This window comes from Monodelphis domestica, chromosome 3 (genome assembly GCF_027887165.1).
Source record: "Monodelphis domestica isolate mMonDom1 chromosome 3, mMonDom1.pri, whole genome shotgun sequence".
NCBI lineage: Eukaryota > Metazoa > Chordata > Mammalia > Didelphimorphia > Didelphidae > Monodelphis > Monodelphis domestica.
In genome coordinates this window covers 208,627,100-208,650,419 of record NC_077229.1, presented here as the reverse complement: position 1 = coordinate 208,650,419, position 23,320 = coordinate 208,627,100, and the positions used below count along the sequence as shown (strand labels likewise).

Genomic DNA, 23,320 nt, shown 5'->3' with positions numbered 1-23,320 from the left:
CTCTTTAGAAGGTCTTTGCTCCAGGGGGGAAACATCTGAAATGGATGCAATACTGGAGAGGCAGAATTGCTCTTGAAGTCTTTCTTCTTCCTCAGTCCCAGTGCTTGCTTGCTGAGGCTTTGCATTAACAGACTGGAAACATTCCATACCATTCCCAATGGAGGTGCAATTTGAGAGGGAATGTGGCCAACTCCCTTCTGTCATGTGCATATCTGGACTGGGGTCAGGAGGTATGGCAGGTGAATAAATGGCAGGTAATATTTCACACAGAACAGCATGCAGGTCTAAGGCAGTGGAGTCAGATGGCAGCTCCGAAGGTGACTGAGTCTCCTGGATGGAATTCCCAGGAGTTGGGTTCATCATCCCTTTGGTTTGATCAGTGTCCTCTTGGAGGACTACTGGATAGCAAGAGCCTTCAGCAACAGCTTCATGGAAGTTGTTGCCATTGGATTCACTAGGTAAAAGCTTCTTTTCTCTTCCCCTGGTTTTCCAGGCTGAAGTTGAGGAATCCATGGCTGAGTTCACAGGAGTTAAGCATCTCTTCTTAGAAGGTCTTTGTTCCAGAGGGGAGACATCTGAAAGGGACCTAATACGGGAGAGGCAGAATTGCTCTTGAAGTCTTTCTTCTTCCTCAGTCCCAGTGCTTGCTTGCTGTGGCTTTGGACTCTCAGATCGGAGACAGTCTGTACTGTTCCCATTGGAGGTGCTATTTGAGAGGAAACATGACCAGTTCCCTTGTGTTATGTTGGCATCTGGTCTGGGGTCATTAGCCATGGCAGGTGGATAGTTGTCAGGAAATAGGTCACACAGAGCAGCATGAAGGACCAAGTCAATGGAGTCAGAAGGAAGCTCTGAAGGTGACTGAGTCTCCTGGATGGAATTCCCAGAAGTTGGGTTCATCATCTCTTTGGTTTGATCAATATCCTCTTGCAGGACTACTGGATAGCAAGAGCCTTCAGCAACAGCTTCATGGAAGTTGTTGCCACTGGATTCACTGGCTCCAAGGCTCTTCTCTTGTCCTCTGGTTTTCCAAGCTGAAGTTGAGGAACACTTGTCTGAGTCTACTGGAGATAAGCATCTCTTCTTTGAAGGTCTTTGCCCCAAGTTTGACACATCTGACAGGTTGCTGTAGCTGGAGGAGAAGAGTTGATCTTGAAGTCTTTCCTCTTCCTCACTCTGAGTACCTGCTTCCTGGGGTATTGCATTAGGAGAGTTGAAACATTCCATACCATTCTCATTAGAGGTGCAATTTGAGAGGGAAAATGACCAATTCCCTTGTGTGATGGGGGTATCTGTGCTGGGGTGGTAAGACACATCATTTTGAGATGTACAGGGCAGAAGGTCAGGGTTCAGACCTTCCCCAGTTAAGGGCAAGACCAGGCTGGTGGTACTTCTGCTGTCACTGGTTTCATAGAGCTGTCCTGATGGTGACTGGGATCCACACATGAAATCACAGTCCTTCTCTTGGCCAGGTCCCTGTTGGACCTGGAGGGGGTAGTTAGAAACTAACAAAGCTGTTGGAGATGAGGTGGAGCCACTGCACTCCCCAGCAGGAGGAGACTTCTGCAAGCTTTCTCCAGGACAGGAAGGTTTTCGTCTAAAACCACTAGCGAAGGGATTGTTTTGAATTTTGAGGCGTCTGATCCCAGGATTTTGATAGACGGTCACAGCGATAAACTCTGTGTCAGGGAAGGTGAAGTTGTGCCTTGAGGAGGAGGCATCGCTGACTTCCTCAATGTGAAGCCTGGGCTGGTATTTGTGGAGAGACTTCAATAAGATCGGGGCCTGGCTGCCATTCTTGCAAGCTGTCTCCTTGTTGGCGAGCTTGAGATCTTTAAAGGCTATCTCCCTGTCCATCCAGTGGGCCCCGGTGTTGGGTGAGTCAGGGTGTTGATAGAAGCGGTTGCCTGGCAGATTATCCTCTTCTTTTTTGTCTTTGAGGGGGAGCCATTTCCCCCTCTGATATTTCCAGGGATGTTTGTCTATGGGTTCCACTTCGACAAAGACGTGGTAAAGGGCACTGGGGTCCATACCCTGGATTTTGTAAACCAGGAAGGGGAACATGTTTCGGCCTTTCTTGTCGAGTTTCATTTCGGTCTGCTGCCTGAAGAACTGGAGCCACAGGGCGTGGTTGCAGAGGCGCACTTTCAGTTTTCCAGAGCTTGAGGTGCCCGGAATGTGCAAAGAGCTTTGGGCATCCAGTCTGGGTCCCAAGGAGCCATTGGCTTCGGAGCCAGGAGGGATCTGACAGCTGCCAGGGTCGATACCCTCCGGGGCCGTGTCATTCTGGGCGGGTTGCAGCAGTCCAGGGCAGCTGGCTGAAAGGATGCCCTGGGCCATTCGGTTGCCTTCCGTGGAGGAGTCATCGTTGGGTCGGCAGGTGCTTTCAGCTCCTCTCGTGCTGAGAGAAGACCCTGGGTCGGGCTGGTCAGAGGAGAGACGTTGCCTGTCCCTTAACCTTGTTCGATACTTCTTGGCCTCAGGCATGCCGGAGCTGCTGTCTCTGCCCAAAACTGGAGAGCGAGTCTTCAGCACTGGTCAGCACTGGTCACGCTTTTGGCAGCAGGCAGGGTTGCTAAGCCCAGAAAACTTGGGGCTGCCCCTTCCGCTGGTCAGCTCCCTCTCCACTAGCAAGGGCTCTGCACTTCAGTCCCAACTCGACTGCCCAAATGATTCCCTAGCCCTAGGTTGGCGGCGGAGGAGAGAGTGGTGGGGGAGCGGGAATGGCGTACCTTACCTGGTCGATGGCTATCTGTCCCTCGATGTCCCTTTGAATTTCTTTCGAAAGTGCAAGACTCCTTTCGGCTTGGTGCAGAATCAAGAGGAGTCGCAAAGTCCCAGAGGCTGAAACTCTGAGATTCAAAGTTTTTCAGGCTCTATAGTCTCAAGCGGGCCAGCGTGGATCCGGAAGGATGTGTTGGCTCGATAGACTAATGGGTTTCGCGCCAGTGTGTCCTCTTATAGAGAGTCAGGCAGCCTATCCCAGGATGCTACGTCAGGCCACTGGAGAGCCTATCAGGTGACTGCCCAAACAGACTATCTGAACACTCTGCCCCCAAGGCCCCTCAAGGGCTCTACCATCTTACCATATTAGGAAAAGGGTTTAGGATGGGCAAGTGGCTGGCCAATCAGTGTACATGGATACCCTGGCCTCAAGACCTGTCAAGGGCTCCACCATCTAACCATATTTGGAAAAGGGCTTAGGTTGATGAAGGGGCTGGCCAGTCAGCATATAGGATGGATCCTTCCCCCCTCCTCCAAAGCCCCTCTGGGGCTCCACCATCTGACCATATTAGGAAAAGGGCTTAGAATGGGCAATTGGCTGGCCAATTAGCGTATATCTGGACACACCACCCGACAAGCCCCTCCAGGACTCCAACATCTTAGTATATGAGGAAATGGGCTCAGGTTGGTAAAAGGGGTTGCCAGTCAGCATATCTGGACTTTCTGCCCACCAGGCCATTCAAGGGCTCTACCATCTTTCCATGTACAGAAACAGGGCTTAGAATGGCCAAGTGGTTGGGTAATCATGGTATAGGATGCTCCACCCCAAGGCCCCTGAAGGGCTCCACCATCTTTCTGTATTAGGAAAAGTGCTTAGGATGGTAAAGTGGCTTGCCAATCAATCTCTCTGGATACCCTGGCCTCAAGACCTCTCAAGGGCCCCACCATCTTACCATATTTGGAAAAGATATAAAAGAGGAGGCATGCCTACCTCCTGGCATTTGGAGGTCAGGTCCTGATGGTGTGTGTGTCTGTGTGTCCCAAGGGGAATCGGGCTTCTGTTTGGGCACACTTGCCACGGAGAGGACACCCTCTGAAACAGGCTAGCATTTCTCTAGTCTGGGTGCTATTGGGCCAGATATTGGCCCATTTTGAGGGAGCCTAGATAGGGGCTTACCCTCCGCCTGGCTCCCGGCTTGACTCTACAGAGTACTTTAGGTGTTGACAGCACCAGTTAGCAAAGAGGAGGTGAGGAACGATTTGGAACCATGCCTACCAGCAGAGCTGAACAGATTCTGTGGCAGATGGTGGAATCGGCTCAGCAGCTGGACAGCATGCTGGAAAGAGAGAAGGCCCACCCAGAAGCCTTCCAGCCCAAGAGTGTGGCCCTCAGAAGACAGGAGAAGGTGGAACAACTGGGCATTGAGCTGATCTTCCTCAGCCCAAGAGATTATGGTCAGCAGGCAGAAGAGCTGCTCTGGAGGAAAGTGTATGATGACAGTTCAGAAGCTCTGGAAGACCAAGGCTTTCTGTAGCTCCAAGGGGGCCTACCAGAGCCACTTGAAGAGAGGAATTGATGTCTACCGCAGGATCTTTTTTGTCGTGCAAGCCTCTTTCCAGCTGGCCTTGGACGGCTATCTGGACTGCACTGAAAGGGAGAAGCCCGGAAGTTATGCCACCTCTTAGGCACACTCAACCGATGCTGAAGACATGCACTGGCCTCGCAAGTTCTGTCACTGGTGTCTGCTGCGCATTGGAGACTTGTACCACTATGGGACGGAGGTCCTGGACCCCGGAGCGGAGGAGCAAACTGCAAAATACTACTACAAAGCTCTGGTACTCATTCCTGAGAAGGGGTTGCCGCCCTTCCTACACCTGGCCACCCTGTGTGGCCCGAAGTATTCTTACATGCAGGCGGCATATTTTCTTCAGTGTTGTCTCTCCTCGCCAGTTCCACAGGGGATAGCATCGTTGAGCCTCCAACTGGTCTACAGCAAAGTTGAGAAACTCTACCTGTGCCCGACTGGAAGAAGTCTGGCAGAACGGTGGACTCCAGACGGGAAGCAGCGGGAGGAAGCGAAGAGGCTGCTGGTCAGTTTCTTGTATCTTCACAGCCTCCTGCAGCCAGGTGGTGGAAAAGGCTGTAGCCTAGAGAGGCTGTGCCAGGAGATTCTGGAGACCCTTCCCGTCTGCCTCCCCTACCTGGCCACCAAAGGCGGCCAAAGTTGGGACGGTGGACTTGGAGGAGAGGGGGAGCATGGCTCCTTGCTTCCGGATCAAATAATCTTTCAGATGGTCATCCTCTGTATCTTGAATGTGCGGAAGTTAAAGCTTCAGGGCGAGCTGGAGCTCAGCGAGACTGCCACCACCTTCTCCTTGAACTTCTTCGCTCAAGTTGTCCACTGCGGGAGTCTGCGCCTTCAGGCGGCACTGCAGAACCAACTGATCCCAGGGGCGGAGGATTCAGAGGAGTCAAGGGGTCCCTTGGGCCTGCGAGGTGAGAGAGCCGCAGAGCTTCGCACAGCCAAGGAGGAGTTAGAGCCAAGCGACTTCTCCCAGAGTGCCGGGAAGCACCCGTTCTTCCCTCTCCTCCCTGGGGACCCCACAGACTTCTGGGAGCCTAGCCTCCCCAACCAGGAAGAAGTCTCCGATCTCGATGGCAACTGTGACTCCTACAATGCCTTAGATGTCAGCGCGGAGTGGGCTGACATTTCTTTCTCTTCCCTCCCTGATGGCGATGACGACTTGAACCCGCTCTTCTGTGGAGGAAAGCCAAGTGAGACACTCTCTGGGGCAACGTGCAGCCTTTCCAGCAGCAGGACCCTGGACAAGTCCCGTGGACTGCAAGAGAAGCTGGATGCTTTCTGTGGAGAGGGGCTATTGCCCACCCTCAAAGTCATCGTGCAGTGGCTCCGCACTCATCCAGACCTCATCACACTCAGCATGCATACTTGTCCAGGCCTCTGGAGTGACCTGCTGGTCGCGTTGAACCTCATGCCCACAGCAGAGGAACTCGAGCATCCCAGCCTCGGCTTGAGCCCTCAGCTCCAGCGACTGCTGCCACACTTTGAACAGCACGACTCGCCCTTTACCCCGCCTCTGACAGGGGATGTAGTCCTGCAACCCCTCCTCCCCCTACCGCCTACCCGAGAGAAGGTCAACTTTGAGCTGCACATGCCTGCTCCTTTCTCCAGAGATGAAGTGGCTCTTCGTGCCTGCATCCTTCGCGCATTTGGACATTTTTCCGCCCAATTACCCCAAAGGTTCATCACCTTTGACTCCAGGACAGGCCTCTCCGTCAAGACGACGCCCCCTGGACACACTCCTTCTCTTCCTTCTCCTCCTCCTCCTGCTGCTTTTGTTGCCGCCGCCTCCCCAACTGCTCCTGCTGCCGCCGCCTTCCCAACTGCTCCTGCTCCCGCTAAGCATGCTGAGGAGAGTAGGGAAGAACGCCACCTCAAGAGAAATGTGCTGAGGCAGCAACTGCAAAAAGAATTGGAATCAATGGAGAGAGACCTCCTGGGGCTCCAGCTTCGGAAGGCACTTTCCCCTTATCTCATGCTGGACAGCCTGGCGCTCTGCTGCTACCTCTCTTTGGTAAGTGAGCTGGCTCACAGTGGGAAGTTCATCATCATCATCCCCAGGATAGTCATTGATGAGTTGGACGAAATCAAATCAAACACCTGGCAACCCCTGTGCCCGCCAAGCTCTGCCCTTCCTAGAAAATGAATTGAAGGAAAGGAACAGGTACCTTAGGTGTCAGGTAGAGCTGGGGCCATAGTCCCTCAGACCCTTGATGGAAGGAGTAGATGCTTTAGCCTGGAACCTCTATGGCATTCTCAGAAGCTATGAAGGTGTGGACCCCATTCCTGGGCCTCACCCTGGTGATGTCAAAGGAATGGGCACAGTCCTCACTGCACTTAGCTTGGCCAATCCCTCAACCTTCTCATATCCCCTGAAATTGGCTTTTGGGGCTGCTTCCAAGGCAGGCCTAAAAATTCAACATATCCATACATTTTATCAGCAGTGGAAGGAGTGTCCCTGAAGTACTCCTACATGCCTTTGGCTCTCTCAGGTCTTCACAGATTGGACACGGCTGAAACTCAAGGCCATTCCAATGCACATGGAGGCATCCGGTGATCTTAGATGCGCCTTTCTTGATTTACCCAAGTTTTGCATTAACCTTTCTGGCTTCCAGTTTCCCTTTCCTCAATTTACTTTCCATCAGATCATTGAATACTTCCTCAGACCCTAGAGCATCCTGGCCATAGTCAGACCATTCTTAGAGTGGTGGTGGTGTCAGCTGGGTGGCGGGGAGGGGGTGGGGGGTGGGGTGTGGGCGGGTGGGTCAGGAAGGTATCAAGGAATCATTCCTTCATTCATTCCTTGCTTCCTTCCTTCCATTCTTCTTTGATTGCTTACTCCCTTTCATCATTCCCTGCATCCTTTCTTGCTTCTTGCCTTCCATCCTTCTTTTCTTCCTTGCTCACTTCTTTCTTTGCTGCCTTCTATCCTTCTTTCATTCCTTCTATCCTTCCTTCCATTCAACCTTCAATGCCTCCCTCCTTCCTTGCTTCTTTCCTTCCTTCTATTTTTCCTCCCTTCCTCCCTTCATTCTTTCTTTCTCTCGTATTCTCTTTCTCTTAACTTCCTTTTCCTTTCTTTTCCACTTCTTTCTTTCTTTCTCTCACTGTTTCTTTTTTCTCTTTCTCTTTCTCCTTTTCTTTTTCTTTCCTTATTTCTTTTCCTCTTCTTTCTTTTTCTATTTCTTTCTCTGCTTCTTTTTTCTCTTTCTTCCTTTCACTCTCTTTATTTCTTTCTGTCTTTCATTCATTTTTTCTCACACTTTCTTTGTCTCATTCCTTTCTTATCTTTCTTTCTTTCTGTCTTTCTGTCTTTCTTTCTTTCTGTCTTTCTTTCTCTCTTTCTCTCTCTCTCTTTCTTTCTTTCTTTTATTATATTAATTTAGAAAAGATTTTCACAAACAAAATCAATGCAACCAAGTTTATAAGTGAAGCCACATACATAAAAAATTAAAAAAAAACCTTACAACTTTCTTCAATAAATATTTCATTTCTCAAATATATAAATATCTAAGGCAAATTTTAAGAAACTAAGTCATTCCCCAATGGATGAATTATCAAAGGATACAAATAGGCATTTAATAGATGAATGAATCAGTTTCATCAAATTCATAATTAGAGAAAATAGTTCTAAATTCTTCCTGATTAGAAAAACTGAGGTACCACTTCATACCTATCAGATTAGCCAATTTGACACTAAGTGAAAATAATGATTATTGTATGAAAGTTGTCACCACCTTGTTTGTGTGCCTCTCTCAATTCTTGTCATGGCAATCATTTGTCTCTTTGAAGGAGATCTCTGTCTTTTGTTTTTGCTTCATGTTTTGCTATTCTTATGGGATCCCATAGATGCCTCACACATTTCTTTCTCAATCAATGTCTTCTTTTCTTTCTATACTTGATGACAAATGGAAGCATCAAATTTACTACAGATGAAGTCAAGCAACTCATGGGAATCTTGGACTGAGTGAGACCAACTAGACTGAAGTCTGAACAAAAACAAACAGAAAGAAAGAAAGCAAAGAAAAACTGAAGGAAAGATAGAAAGAAAGAAAAATAGGGGGTAAGAAAGAAAGAAACAAAAAAGGAAGGAAGGAAGGAAGGAAGGAAGGAAGATGGAAAAAATGAAAGAAATTAAGAAAGCATGGAAGGAAGGAAGAAAAAAGGAAGGAAGGAAGAAACAAAAAAGAATGAAAGAAAGAAAAAATAAAGAAGGGAAGGAAGGAAAGAAGGAAGATAGGAGAGAGGGAGGGAAGGAGAGAGGGAGGGAAGGAAGGACGGAGGGAGGGAGGGAAGGAAAGAAGGAAGGAAGGAAAAGAAAGAAGATAGGAGCTTCTGAGGGAACTTGTGGGCAGAAAGTCCTGATAGGCTGACTGGCCAGCCACTTTACCATCCTAAGCACTTTTGCTAATATGGAAAGGAGTTGGAGCCACTGAGGGGCATTGGGGGAGGGGGAAAGATCCATCCAGTGTGATGATTGGTCAGCCCCTTTACCATCCTAAGCCCTTTTCCAAATATGGTAAGACGGTGGAGCCCTTGAGAGATCTTGGGGGCAGGGTGTCCAGGGAGATTGATTGGCAAGCCACTCTACCATCCGAACCACTTTTCCTAATATGGAAAGATGATGGAGCCCTTGAGAAGTCTTGGGGCAAGGGTATCCAGAGAGATTAATTGGCAAGCCCCGTTACCATTCTAAGCCCTTTTCCAAATATGGGAAGACGGTGGAGCCCTTGAGAGGTCTTGGGGGCAGGGTGTCCAGGGAGATTAATTGGCAAGCCACTCTACCATCCGAACCACTTTTACTAATATGGAAAGATGATGGAGCCCTTGAGAGGTCTTGGGGCAAGGCTATCCAGAGAGATTAATTGGCAAGCCACTTTACCAACCTAAGCCATTTTCCAAATATGGTAAGATGGTGGAGCCCTTGAGAGGTCTTGAGGCCAGGGTATCCAGAGAGATTGATTGGCAAGCCACTTTACCATCCTAAGCCCTTCTCCAAATATGGTAAGACTGTGGAGCCCTTGAGAGGTCTTGGGGGCAGGGTGTCCAGAGAGATTGATTGGCAAGCCACTTTACCATCCTAGGCACTTTTCCAAATATGGTAAGATGGTGGGGCCCTTGAGAGGTCTTGAGGCCAGGGTATCCAGAGAGATTGATTGGCAAGCCACTTTACCATCCTAAGCACTTCCTAATATGGAAAGATGGTGGAGCCCTTCAGGGGCCTTGGGTTGGGGCATCCTATACCATAATTACCCAGCCACTTGGCCATCTTAAGCCCTGTTTCTGTACATGGAAAGATGGTAGAGCCCTTGAATGGCTTTGTGGGCAGAAAGTCCAGATATGCTGACTGGCCATCCCTTTTACCAACCTGAGCCCATTTCCTCATATACTAAGATGTTGGAGTCCTGGAGGGGCTTGTCGGGTGGTGTGTCCAGATAAACTAATTGGCCAGCCAATTGCCCATTCTAAGACCCTTTCCTAATATGGTCAGATGGTGGAGCCCTTGAGAGATCTTGGGGGCAGGGTGTCCAGGGAGATTGATTGGCAAGCCACTCTACCATCCGAACCACTTTTCCTAATATGGAAAGATGATGGAGCCCTTGAGAAGTCTTGGGGCAAGGGTATCCAGAGAGATTAATTGGCAAGCCCCGTTACCATTCTAAGCCCTTTTCCAAATATGGGAAGACGGTGGAGCCCTTGAGAGGTCTTGGGGGCAGGGTGTCCAGGGAGATTAATTGGCAAGCCACTCTACCATCCGAACCACTTTTACTAATATGGAAAGATGATGGAGCCCTTGAGAGGTCTTGGGGCAAGGCTATCCAGAGAGATTAATTGGCAAGCCACTTTACCAACCTAAGCCATTTTCCAAATATGGTAAGATGGTGGAGCCCTTGAGAGGTCTTGAGGCCAGGGTATCCAGAGAGATTGATTGGCAAGCCACTTTACCATCCTAAGCCCTTCTCCAAATATGGTAAGACTGTGGAGCCCTTGAGAGGTCTTGGGGGCAGGGTGTCCAGAGAGATTGATTGGCAAGCCACTTTACCATCCTAAGCACTTTTCCAAATATGGTAAGATGGTGGGGCCCTTGAGAGGTCTTGAGGCCAGGGTATCCAGAGAGATTGATTGGCAAGCCACTTTACCATCCTAAGCACTTCCTAATATGGAAAGATGGTGGAGCCCTTCAGGGGCCTTGGGTTGGGGCATCCTATACCATAATTACCCAGCCACTTGGCCATCTTAAGCCCTGTTTCTGTACATGGAAAGATGGTAGAGCCCTTGAATGGCTTTGTGGGCAGAAAGTCCAGATATGCTGACTGGCCATCCCTTTTACCAACCTGAGCCCATTTCCTCATATACTAAGATGTTGGAGTCCTGGAGGGGCTTGTCGGGTGGTGTGTCCAGATAAACTAATTGGCCAGCCAATTGCCCATTCTAAGCCCTTTTCCTAATATGGTCAGATGGTGGAGCCCCAGAGGGGCTTTGGGGGAGCGGGAAAGGATCCATCCTATATGCTGATTGGCCAGACCCTTCACCAACCTAAGCCCTTTTCCAAATATGGTTAGATGGTGGAGCCCTTGACAGGTCTTGAGGCCAGGGTATCCATGTACACTGATTGGCCAGCCACTTGCCCTTCCTAAACCCTTTTCCTAATATGGTAAGATGGTAGAGCCCTTGAGGGGCCTTGGGGGCAGAGTGTTCAGATAGTCTGTTTGGGCAGTCACCTGATAGGCTCTCCAGTGGCCTGACGTAGCATCCTGGGATAGGCTGCCTGACTCTCTATAAGAGGACACACTGGCGCGAAACCCATTAGTCTATCGAGCCAACACATCCTTCCGGATCCACGCTGGCCCGCTTGAGACTATAGAGCCTGAAAAACTTTGAATCTCAGAGTTTCAGCCTCTGGGACTTTGCGACTCCTCTTGATTCTGCACCAAGCCGAAAGGAGTCTTGCACTTTCGAAAGAAATTCAAAGGGACATCGAGGGACAGATAGCCATCGACCAGGTAAGGTACGCCATTCCCGCTCCCCCACCACTCTCTCCTCCGCCGCCAACCTAGGGCTAGGGAATCATTTGGGCAGTCGAGTTGGGACTGAAGTGCAGAGCCCTTGCTAGTGGAGAGGGAGCTGACCAGCGGAAGGGGCAGCCCCAAGTTTTCTGGGCTTAGCAACCCTGCCTGCTGCCAAAAGCGTGACCAGTGCTGACCAGTGCTGAAGACTCGCTCTCCAGTTTTGGGCAGAGACAGCAGCTCCGGCATGCCTGAGGCCAAGAAGTATCGAACAAGGTTAAGGGACAGGCAACGTCTCTCCTCTGACCAGCCCGACCCAGGGTCTTCTCTCAGCACGAGAGGAGCTGAAAGCACCTGCCGACCCAACGATGACTCCTCCACGGAAGGCAACCGAATGGCCCAGGGCATCCTTTCAGCCAGCTGCCCTGGACTGCTGCAACCCGCCCAGAATGACACGGCCCCGGAGGGTATCGACGCTGACAGCTGTCAGGACCCGCCTGGCTCCGAAGCAAATCGCTCCTTGGCACCCAGACTGGGTGTCCAAAACTCTCTGCACATTCCAGGCACTTCAAGCTCTGGAAGACTGAAAGTGCGCCTCTGCAACCACACCCTGTGGCTCCAGTTTTCCAGGCAGCAGAATGAAATGATCCTCAGCAAGCAAGGTCGAAACATGTTCCCCTTCCTGGTTTACAAAATCCAGGGTATGGACCCCAGTGCCCTTTACCACGTCTTTATCGGAGTGGAACCCGTAGACAAACATCACTGGCGATATCAGAAGGGGCAATGGCTCCCCCTCAAAGACGAAAATGGAGAGGATAAACTGCCAGGCAACCGCTTCTATCAACATCCTGACTCACCCAACACCGGGGCCCACTGGATGGACAGGGAGATAGCCTTTAAAGACCTCAAGCTCACCAACAAGGAGACAGCTTGCAAGAATGGCAGCCAGGCCCCGATCTTATTGAAGTCTCTCCACAAATACCAGCCCAGGCTTCACATTGAAGAAGTCAGCGATGCCTCCTCCTCAAGGCACAACTTCACCTTCCCTGACACAGAGTTTATCGCTGTGACCGTCTATCAAAATCCTGGGATCAGACGCCTCAAAATTCAAAACAATCCCTTCGCTAGTGGTTTTAGACGAAAACCTTCCTGTCCTGGAGAAAGCTTGCAGAAGTCTCCTCCTGCTGGGGAGTGCAGTGGCTCCACCTCATCTCCAACAGCTTTGTTAGTTTCTAACTACCCCCTCCAGGTCCAACAGGGACCTGGCCAAGAGAAGGACTGTGATTTCATGTGTGGATCCCAGTCACCATCAGGACAGCTCTATGAAACCAGTGACAGCAGAAGTACCACCAGCCTGGTCTTGCCCTTAACTGGGGAAGGTCTGAACCCTGACCTTCTGCCCTGTACATCTCAAAATGATGTGTCTTACCACCCCAGCACAGATACCCCCATCACACAAGGGAATTGGTCATGTGCCCTCTCAAATTGCACCTCTAATGAGAATGGTATGGAATGTTTCCAGTCTGTTAATTCAAAGCCTCAGCAAGCAAGAACTGGAACTGAGGAAGAGGAAAGACTTCAAGATCAACTCTTCTCCTCCAACTACAGCTACCTGTCAGATGTGTCCCACTTGGGGCAAAGACCTTCAAAGAAGAGATGCTTATCTCCAGTAGACTCAGACAAGTATTCCTCAACTTCAGCTTGGAAAACCAGAGAACAAGAGAAGGGCCTTGGAGCCAGTGAATCCAGTGGCAACAACTTCCATGAAGCTGTTGCTGAAGGCTCTTGCTATCCAGTAGTCCTGCAAGAGGATACTGATCAAACCAAAGAGATGATGAACCCAACTTCTGGGAATTCCATCCAGGAGACTCAGTCACCTTCAGAGCTTCCTTCTGACTCCATTGACATGGTCCTGCATGCTGCTCTGTGTGATCTATTTCCTGACAGCTATCCACCTGCCATGGCTAATGACCACAGACCAGGTACCCACATCACACAAGGGAACTGGTCATCTTCCCTCTCAAATAGCACCTCCAATGGGAACGGTATGGAATCTCTCCAATCTGGAAATGCAATGACCCAGCAAGGAGGGACTGAGGAAGAAGAAAAACTACAAGAGCCACTCTGCCCATCCATTCCCAGTTCCCCTTCAGATGTTTCCCACCTGGGGCAAAGACCATCTAAGAAGAGATGCTTATCTCCATTGGACTCAGCCAAAGATTCCTCAGCTTCAGCCTGGAAAACAAGAGAACAAGAAAACAAGTATCTGGGAGCCAGTGAATCCACTGGCAACAACACCCATTACACTATATTACTGCAAAATAAAAAAAAAAGGTAAAGAAAATCTTCTCAATGCTGGTGACATGTGCTTCAAATACAGAATGGAGAGGAAAAATAAAACTGAAATAGTATATAGCACATGCCAGCAAAAAAATAATAATACTGTTTCAAAAACCAACTATATATAGCTTACAATCATTGACACTCTTTCAGCCACGGAAATATAGAATACAAAGGTTTCTCACGAAAAATGAGATCCATTACCTCTTCAAACCTGCCCAGGAACCACTGTAAGTACTGTAAACCTTAAAATTTCTTAGACTTATGAATATTGGAAAAAATTTCCTACTGATAGTAAGAACTCTATTGGAATGTGAAACCCCTTGACATGGGAGGATCCTTCACCTCCCTACTTAAGACATTAAGCAGCTGTTACCACAGATGATTCAAATAAAGGTCTTTTCTCTCTAAGAGATGCCCCTGCTGTATTTTAATCCTTATACTGCATATAACAGACATGGAGATTTAGGTATCACATGTGTCCTTGCTCTGAACACATTTCCTTGTTGTTGGTATTTGCATTAGGGTGCTCATTTAGCATCTCTCCTCGATTATGTCCCCTCAACCTCTGTAGTCAGGCAGTTGCTTTTCCTCGGTGTTTTTACTCCCTCGGTTTGTCCCCTGCTTGTGGATAGTTTGTTTTTTTTTTCCTCCTAGATCGCTACAGGTTGTTCAGGGACATTGTAAAGCCATTACTGGAGAAGTCCATTATATTCTCTTGTACCACAATGTGTCAGTCTCTGTGTACAATGTTCTCCTGGTTCTGCTCCTCTCACTCTGCATCACTTCCTGGAGGTTGTTCCAGTCTCCATGGAATTCCTCCACTTTATTATTCCTTTGAGCACAATAGTATTCCATCACCAACATATACCACAATTTGTCCAGCCATTCCCCAATTGATGGGCATCCCCTCATTTTCCAATTTTTGGACACCACAAAGAGCACAGCTATGAATATTCTTGTACAAGTCTTTTTCCTTATTATCTCTTTGGGGTACAAACCCAGCAGTGCTATGGCTGGATCAAAGGTCAGACAGTCTTTTATTGCCCTTTGGGCATAGTTCCAAATTGCCCTCCAGTTTGGTTGGATCAATTCACAACTCCACCAGCAATGCATTAATGTCCCTACTTTGCCACACCCCCTCCAGCATTCATTACTTTCCTTTGCTGTCATGTTGAACAATCTGCTAGGTGTGAGGTGATACTTCAGAGTTGTTTTGATTTGCATCTCTCTGATTATAAGAGATGTAGAACACTTTTTCACGTGCTTATTAAGAGTCTTGATTTCTTTAACTGAAAATTGCCTATTCATGTCCCTTGCCCATTTTTCAATTGGAGAATGGCTTGATTTTTTGTACAACTGGTTTACCTCTTTATAGATTTGAGTAATTAGACCTTTTTCAGAGGTTTTTGTTATGAAGATTGTTTCCCAATTTGTTGTTTTCCTTCTGATTTTATTTACATTGGTTTTGTTTGTACAAAACCTTTTTAATTTGATGTAGTCAAAATTATTTATTTTGCATTTTGTGACTCTTTCTAAGTCTTGCGTGGTTTTAAAATCTTTCCCTTCCCAAAGGTCTGACATGTACACTATTCTGTGTTCACCTAATTTACTTATAGTTTCCTTCTTTATATCAAGTCCCATTCTGAGTTTATCTTGGTGTAGGGTGTGAGGTGTTGATCCAAACCTAATCTCTCCCACACTGTCTTCCAATTTTCCCAGCAGATTTTATCAAATACTGGATTTTTGTCCCAAAAGCTGGGTTCTTTGCGTTTGTCAAAGACTGTCTTGCTGAGGTCATTTACGCCAAGTCTATTCCACTGATCCTCCTTTCTGTCTCTTAGCCAGTAATAATTGTTTTGAAGACCGCTGCTTTGTAATATAGTTTGAGATCTGGGACTGAGAGGCCACCTTCCTTTTTTATTTTTTTCATTATTCCCCTGGATATCCTTGATCCTTTATTCTTCCAATTGAACTTTGTTATGGTTTTCTCTAATTCAGTAAAATAGTTTTTTGGTAGTTCAATGGGTATGGCACTAAATAGATACATAAGTTTGGGTAGGGTGGTCATTTTTTACCATGTTAGCTCATCCTACCCATGAGCAATCAATGTTTTTCCAATTTTTTAAATCTAGTTTTAATTGTGTCGAGAGTGTTTTGTAGTTGTGTTCATATAGTTCCTGCATTTGTCTCGGCAGATAGATTCCTAAGTATTTTATATTGTCTCGGGTGACTTTAAATGGAATTTCTCTTTCTAATTCTTGCTGCTGAACTGAGTTGGAGATATATAGAAATGCTGGTGACTTATGTGGGTTTATTTTGTATCCTGCAACTTTGCTAAAGTTGTTGATTATTTCGATTAGTTTTTGGTTGATTCCCTAGGATTCTTTAAGTAAATCATCATATCATCTACAAAGAGTGTGACAGCTTGGTCTCCTCACTGCCAATTTTAATACCTTCAATTTAATTTTCTTCTCTAATTGCTACTGCTAGTGTTTCTAGTCCAATATTAAATAATAAAGGTGATAATGGGCATCCTTGTTTGACTCCTGATCTTATTGGGAATGTTTTGAGTTTTCCCCCATTGCAGATGATGTTTGCTGATGGTTTTAAGTATATACTATTTATTATTTTTAGGAAAGGCCCTTCTATTCCTATACTTTCTAGTGTTTTCACTAGGAATGGGTGTTGTATTTTGTCAAAGGCTTTTTCTGCATCTATTGAGATAATCATGTGATTTTTGTCGGTTTGCTTGTTTATATAATTAATTATGTGGATGGTTTTCCTAATATTGAACCATCCTTGCATTCCTGGTATGAATCCTACCTGATAGTAGTGGATAACCCTTGTGATGACTTGCTGGAGTCATTTTGCTAGTATCCTATTTAAGATTTTTGCATCTCTATTCATTAGGGAGATTGGCCTATAGTTTTCTTTCTCTGTTTTTAACCTGCCTGGCTTTGGGATCAGTACCATGTTTGTGTCATAAAAAGAATTTGGTAGAACCCCTTCCCGGCTTATTCTGTCAAATAGTTTGTATAGTATTGGGGTTAGCTGTTCTTTGAATGCTTGATAGAATTCATTTGTGAATCCTTCTGGACCTGGAAATTTTTTCTTAGGGGAGTTCTTTGATGGCTTGTTCAATTTCTGTTTCTGATATGGGGTTGTTTAGGTAATTTATTTCTTCTTCTTTTAGCCTAGGCAATTTATATTTTTGTAAGTATTCATCCATATCACTTAGATTGCCATATTTTTTGCCATATAATTGGGCATAGTAGTTTTTAGTGATTGCCTTGATTTCCTCTTTATTAGAAGTGAGGTCTCCCTTTTCATCTTGGATACTGTCAATTTGGCTTTTTTCTTTCCTTTTTTTAATTAGACTGACTAGTAATTTGTCAATTTTATTTGTTTTTTCAAAGTACCAGCTTCTAGTCTTATTTATTAAATCAATAGCTCTTTGACTTTCAATTTTATTGATTTCTCTTTGATTTTTAGGATCTCTAATTTAGTCTTCATCTGAGGGTTTTTAATATGTTCACTTTCTAGTTTTTTAATCTGCATGCCCAATTCATTGACCTCTGCCCTTCTTAATTTGTTTATATATGAACTCAAGGATATAAATTTCCCCCTGAGTACTGCTTTGGCTGCCTCCCATAGGTTTTGAAAGGATGTCTCACCATTGTCATTTTCTTCAATGAAGTTATTAATTGTTTCTACAATTTGTTCTTTTACTAGCTGGTTTTGGAGAATCATAGTGTTTAATTTCCAATTAATTTTTGATTTATCTCTCCATATACCCCTACTAATTATTATTTTCATTACATTGTGGTCTGAGAAGGTTGCATTTATTATTTCTGCCCATTTGCACTTGTTTGCAATGATTTTGTGTCCTAGTACATGGTCAATTTTTGTGAATGTAAGATGTGCTGCTGAAAAGAAGGTGTATTCCTTTTTGTCACTACTTATTTTTCTCCATATGTTTACTAACTCTAGTTTTTCTAAGATTTCATTTGCTTCTCTCACCTCTTTCTTATTTATTTTTTTATTTGATTCATCTAGTTCGGATAGGGGAAGGTTCAGATCTCCCACTAGTATAGTTTTTCTATCTATTTATTCCTTGAGCTCCTCTAGTTTCTCCTTTAAAAATTTGGATTGTTAGATTTAAATTAGTTTTGAGCGTTAAATAGTTGTAGATAAGAGAGTGGGAGCCATAAACTGTGATAATTAAAATGTTTGGGAACAAGGGAAGTATATATATCAATTATGACCACTGAAATATGTTTTCTACTGTGTCTTGGGTTTATATAAATATAAGATGATCACCAGGGAATATATTCCCAATTTATGAATATGCCCAAGCCAACTGGGTTTTATAGAGAAATTTAATTTATAATACACTGATTAATCAATAGAAAAAGAGAGAAAGGAAGAAAGGAACAAGCCAATAAGGCCTAGACCTCAGTCCTAAGAGATAAATCAGTCAGTTGATTTTATCACTCACCCAAGATCTCTCTAGGTAAGGCCTTCTCATACTAACCTCAGGCTCCACCTTTAAGAGAGCCTCCTTTCAAGAAATGTTTCCAGAGAATTCTCCTCCTGACTCCTCCTGAGTTCTCCTTTCACTACCTCCTTCAAGACCTCTACAGGAGCTCTCCCTCCAGAACCTCTCTCCTCTCAGACCTCTTCCAGAGCAAAACCTCTCCTCCTTAGTCCTCAGACCCCCCTATCTTTAAGCAAACAATCTACGTTCCCTCCCCTGAGTTCTCACATCTACCAATCACTGTCAATGTCACCCCTGTGCCAATGGTGGCTCTAGCTTAACCCAGGACCGCCCAGAGCTCTGTCCCCTTTGCACATGTCTGTTGAAGGTCATATTCTCAAATAATTAAATCTTGATCTTTGCTGCAGCCCTTCCTAAATCCTGTTACTCTGAGTAGGGTGGAGATTGTAGTTTCCAAGACCTGGTTCTGTCATTCCAAGTATCTCTATTTTATCAATTCTAAAATCAATCATGACTCAAAGAACTTCCTGTTCTATGCTTAAGCACAGGTCAAAGCCCTTTCCATTGTTTAGCAAAAGGTTTCTGTCCTAAAGTAGTCTTAAGTAGGGAGGAGAAGGATCCTCCCATGCCAAGGAGTTTCATATTCCAATAGAATTCTTACTATCAGTAGGAACTTTTTTCAAGTATGAAATTTCCCAATGGGGAATTTTCCAACATTCATAAGTCTAAGAAATTTTAAGGTTTACAATCCCCCCTGATGATCATGGGAGACCAGTCTCCCCATTGATCAAACAACATAATCAATTTTGTAATTCTGAATTTAATTCTAACTATAGATATACACAATATTCAATTTTCTAAGAGAATTAGAATAGTGAGAGAGGAAATAGAAAAGAAAAGACAGCAAAACCAATTTTTTGCTAGGCACATTGACAGAAAGCCAAATTAGGGGCCATCTCTTTTGGCATAAATGTGTACAATTACAATAAATATTCAATCAAAAGTTCAGTCCAATCAATCATATCCAAAGTTCATTCTTGATCTTCTTGATGAAGTGTAGGTTTTTGGCATCTTTCTGCAACAGTTCATTCTCTGGATATAAAAGTTTCAAGCTTATTTCTTGAAGATCTTTTCTCGAACACAATCAAATCTTGAATTTTTACAAAAGTACAATCTTAAACAAAATTCAAAATTCTTGGATTTTTATAAAAATACAATCTTAAACAAAAAAATTCAAAAACTCTTACAATTTAAATTAAAATACAATCCCCCCTGAAGTAAGTATTAAAAAAATATCAAGTTTAGCTCAGAATGCAATGTTCAGTTATGGGGGTGTATGTGCCAATTATCAAAAGAATAGAAAAATAATCAAAAACATAAGAAAAATTCAAAATACGCCTTGTATAGGTCCAGTTTAAAGTAATTTCTATCCCACAAGTATGTAGGACAGAATGCAGTAATATTTCACTTAGCCATTTGTAGCCAAGACTACAGGAAGTTGCCATAATATAAGAAGAAAAGAATTAGAATTCTATTCTGATGGGGAAATGTCATTCCCTCGTCTGATTTTTTTTGTCATTCTCAGGGATATAGGGAGCCAGCATGATAGTCAAGCTTTGTACTTGTTTGAGTACATCATAAAGAGTGTAGATACAAGGAAGTCCTACGACTTAAACATAAGTTAAGCATCGCAACCTTGAGTCTCACTTTAATATTTCCTGTGTGCTCTATTGGCACTATTCAGGTTTAGTCTGTGCTCCTTGTTTTTATCCCTTTTCCTGGAATCAGACACAAACATTAATCACAGTCCTATAATATTTTATCAATAAATGGCAGGTTCCCATAGTTTAAAGCTTTTAGGCATATATTGATATGATAGCAAGAGTATATATATTAACTTGTATTACTGCAGGATAAAAATAATATTAATATTAATTATGTGTACCTTCAGTACAAAAAATGAGAAAAAAATCAAATATTCTGATCGAAAAATAAAAGAAAAGAAATAAGAAATATAAGAAAAAAATCAGTAATTCAATGTGTTCTTGAAAAAACAGCATCCATTTGTCTATGTAGTATTATCTCCAATTCATATGATAAGATATAGTCACAATTCATATGGTAGGATAGAGTCAATCAGTCTCAGCAGAAGATGCTTTCTTCACATGTGAGCAGTGAATCCAAGAGTCTCTTTCTCCAATCTTTATAGATGTTGGAGTAGTTAATAATATTTGGAATGGTCCTTCCCATGAAGGTTGAGTTGCTCCAGTTCACTTGAAATTCTTGATATAAACTTTATCTCCTGGGTTCAGATCATGCAGAGAAAAGTCTAATGGTCCAGCTTGTACTGCAGCTCCAGATTCATGAAGTTCACGTAGTTTGTGCTGTAACTCCTGTATATAGGAAGCAATAGTAATATCTCCCCCTAATAGTGATGTATAAGCCAGGGAGAAAGGCTTAGCCTGTATAGGCGGGATGTCCAAAAAGCATCTCAAATAGTGAAATATGTAAGTCTCCTCTAGGCCTGCTTCTAAGAGAAAATAGGGCCAGAGGGAGAATTTCAGGCCATTTTAAATGGGTCTCAGTGCATAATTTGCCAATCATAGTCTTAAGTTCTTTATTCATCCTCTCCACTTGGCCTGAGCTCTGGGGGTGATATGGAACATGGAATTTGGGAGTTATCCCCAAGCAAGAATATATTTGGTTTAAGACAGAATCGGTAAAACGACTCCCTCTATCGAAGTCAATATGTACTGGCAGGCCAAAATGAGGAATAATTTCCTTTAAAAGTATCTTTGCAACAAAATCTGCTGTGGCTCCGGTCGTAGGAAATGCTTCTGGCCATCTGGTTAGTTGATCTACTATGACTTTTGCTAGTATCCTATTGTAAAAAATAGACTCGAATACAGGACTACAATCCCCACAAGCCTTTGCTCCACTTCCCCAAAATGCTTTGTAATCTCACGGGAATTCTGAGGTAGGCTGAGATCGAGGAAGGATTTAAGCTGGTGGCAAAGGTTTTTGGGGGCTCTCTCTTTTGGACTTCTGTTTTGGAGCAGACACGTCTCTTCGGTGATGTGAGGTTATTTTGTCTAGGCCTCTGGCCTAGGCACATGTTTCTTACTTGTATATTCTTTAATCCTTAATCCTTAATAAACCTCTAAAAAATATAATACTCCTTGCAGAGAGAAACTAATTTCTACCTGCCTCAGTCTACCGACATATTCCCTAATTTTAATCTTTACAGTTTTGGTGACCACTAGATTGGATGAGAACTTCTCAAATTTTTTAGCCTAGATAATGATTTTTTTTAAAGCCTCGGTTCTGCGAGATGCTCTTTAGAAAACCATCTTGATCAGCTCCTGCCTGGGGCCCTCTCTGGCTCCTGCTTCTGCTCCTGGCCTCTCACCTGGTGCCCGAGCTGCGCTCCGGCTCCCAGCCCGACCCACCCCGGAGGTCTGTCTCTCGCCCATCTGGCCTCTGACCCAAATGGCTCATCACCCCAGCCCCAGACCCAGGAGCATGACACCAGCCGCCTCATCACCCAGATCCTTGGAGTAGATTGCTGAGGACTCATTGCTACCAGCTGGTAACAGTATTGGCCACGTGGGTGGAGGGGAGAGAGGTAAAGGAGACCAGGTAATTTTCCTTTAGGATAAGCCTCCACATCGATGGGGGTATTGGCCACAGGGGTATCAGAGCAGGGAGAGAGAAAAGGGAGAGGAGAAGAAACAGATTTTTCAAACAGAAACTTAATAGCAATGGGCTGTTTAAAAGAATCCCTTTTGACTGTTCTGGTAATTTCGTTGATTTCACCTGCATGCCAGAAGAAAGATTCAGCCCAAAGATTCAACTTTGGGGAGTCAAATGGGTGGCTCAACGAACTGGGAGCCAGACCTGAAGACATTCTGTCCTGGGTAAAAATCTGGCCTCAGATATTTCCCAGCTATGGGGCCCTGGACAGACCCCTTAACCCCCATTGCCTAGCTCTTACTACTCTGCCTTCGGACAATAGACATTTAAATGGATAAACACACCTAAGGAACTTTAAAGACTAGTGGCTATATTCTAAGGCATTTCAGGCCTTACCTCATGGTAGGGGCAGGTAAAAATAACCAGAGATTGTTTTTAAAAAGTTCCAAAAATCATATTTAAAAAACCCTTAAAATAAAATCATTTGAGGTATTTAGCACATTAATTTTTTCCAAGGTTGTTAATAAAATTATAACCAGTTCTGAAGTCCATCTATCCTCGGCAAAATAGAAAAAAAGCTGTTTTTTCATATATGGGCTTAATCACTAAAATTTTTTCAACACAGTTATAGGGGAAAAACAAACGAATTTCAAAACTCAGTACATTCAAAATAAAGTGAATCAACCTTCAGTTCAAGCAGAATAATATTGAATCCAGTAATATATGAACTTAAAATCACAAAGTTAAACCATAACAAAAAATGCAATAGAATACAGAGATTTTTATAAACCATTGGAGTCTGAAATGCCTTAGAATATAGCCACTAGTCTTTAAAGTTCCTTAGGTGTGTTTATCCATTTAAAACCTTTGCCACCAGCTTAAATCCTTCCTCAAAACTAATTTAAATCTAACAATCCAAATTTTTAAAGGAGAAACTAGAGGAGCTCAAGGAATAAATAGATAGAAAAACTATACTAGTGGGAGATCTGAACCTTCCCCTATCCGAACTAGATGAATCAAATAAATCAAATAAAAAAAAATAAATAAGAAAGAGGTGAGAGAAGCAAATGAAATCTGCAGGTTGGTTATATGCCTGGCAAATAGAGCAGGCTGAACGTACTTTAGAGGCTATAGTAGTTATACCAGAGGCTATCCATACTCTCTTGACAGAGTCCACGATGCCCTGGGTGCCAAAATGACCATTTTTATGAATAGATTGGCAAATTTGGTTATAGTAACTTCTAGGGAGCAGGGCTTTTCCTTCAGATGACACCCATACTCCATTAATCTGTTTTGCTTTAAATTTTTGTTTCTATTTTTCCACTTCCTTTTCATTATAGGAAAGTGATACATTTAAATTATCAGTGGTTGTTAATGTTAAAATTAATCCAGGTCCTTCTATGGCTGCTAATTTTGCAGTGGCATCTGCTTGGTCATTTCCCCTAGAGACAGGGTCAGAGCCACCTGTATGG

The 23,320-nt window shown here is 44.5% G+C and overlaps 1 protein-coding gene across 1 annotated transcript in view; it reads left to right on the top strand.

Annotated features, from left to right (window-relative positions):
* The first annotated feature begins 11,137 nt into the window (after positions 1-11,137).
* The window catches only part of LOC130458090 (T-box transcription factor TBX21-like), a 47,146-nt gene continuing 34,963 nt past the window's right edge, over positions 11,138-23,320 (top strand). The window contains exon 1 of the mRNA XM_056821054.1: positions 11,138-13,359. Within this exon, the coding sequence (XP_056677032.1) occupies positions 11,562-13,359 (1,798 nt within the window). The 5' untranslated portion in view covers positions 11,138-11,561. The remainder of the gene's footprint in view (positions 13,360-23,320) is intronic.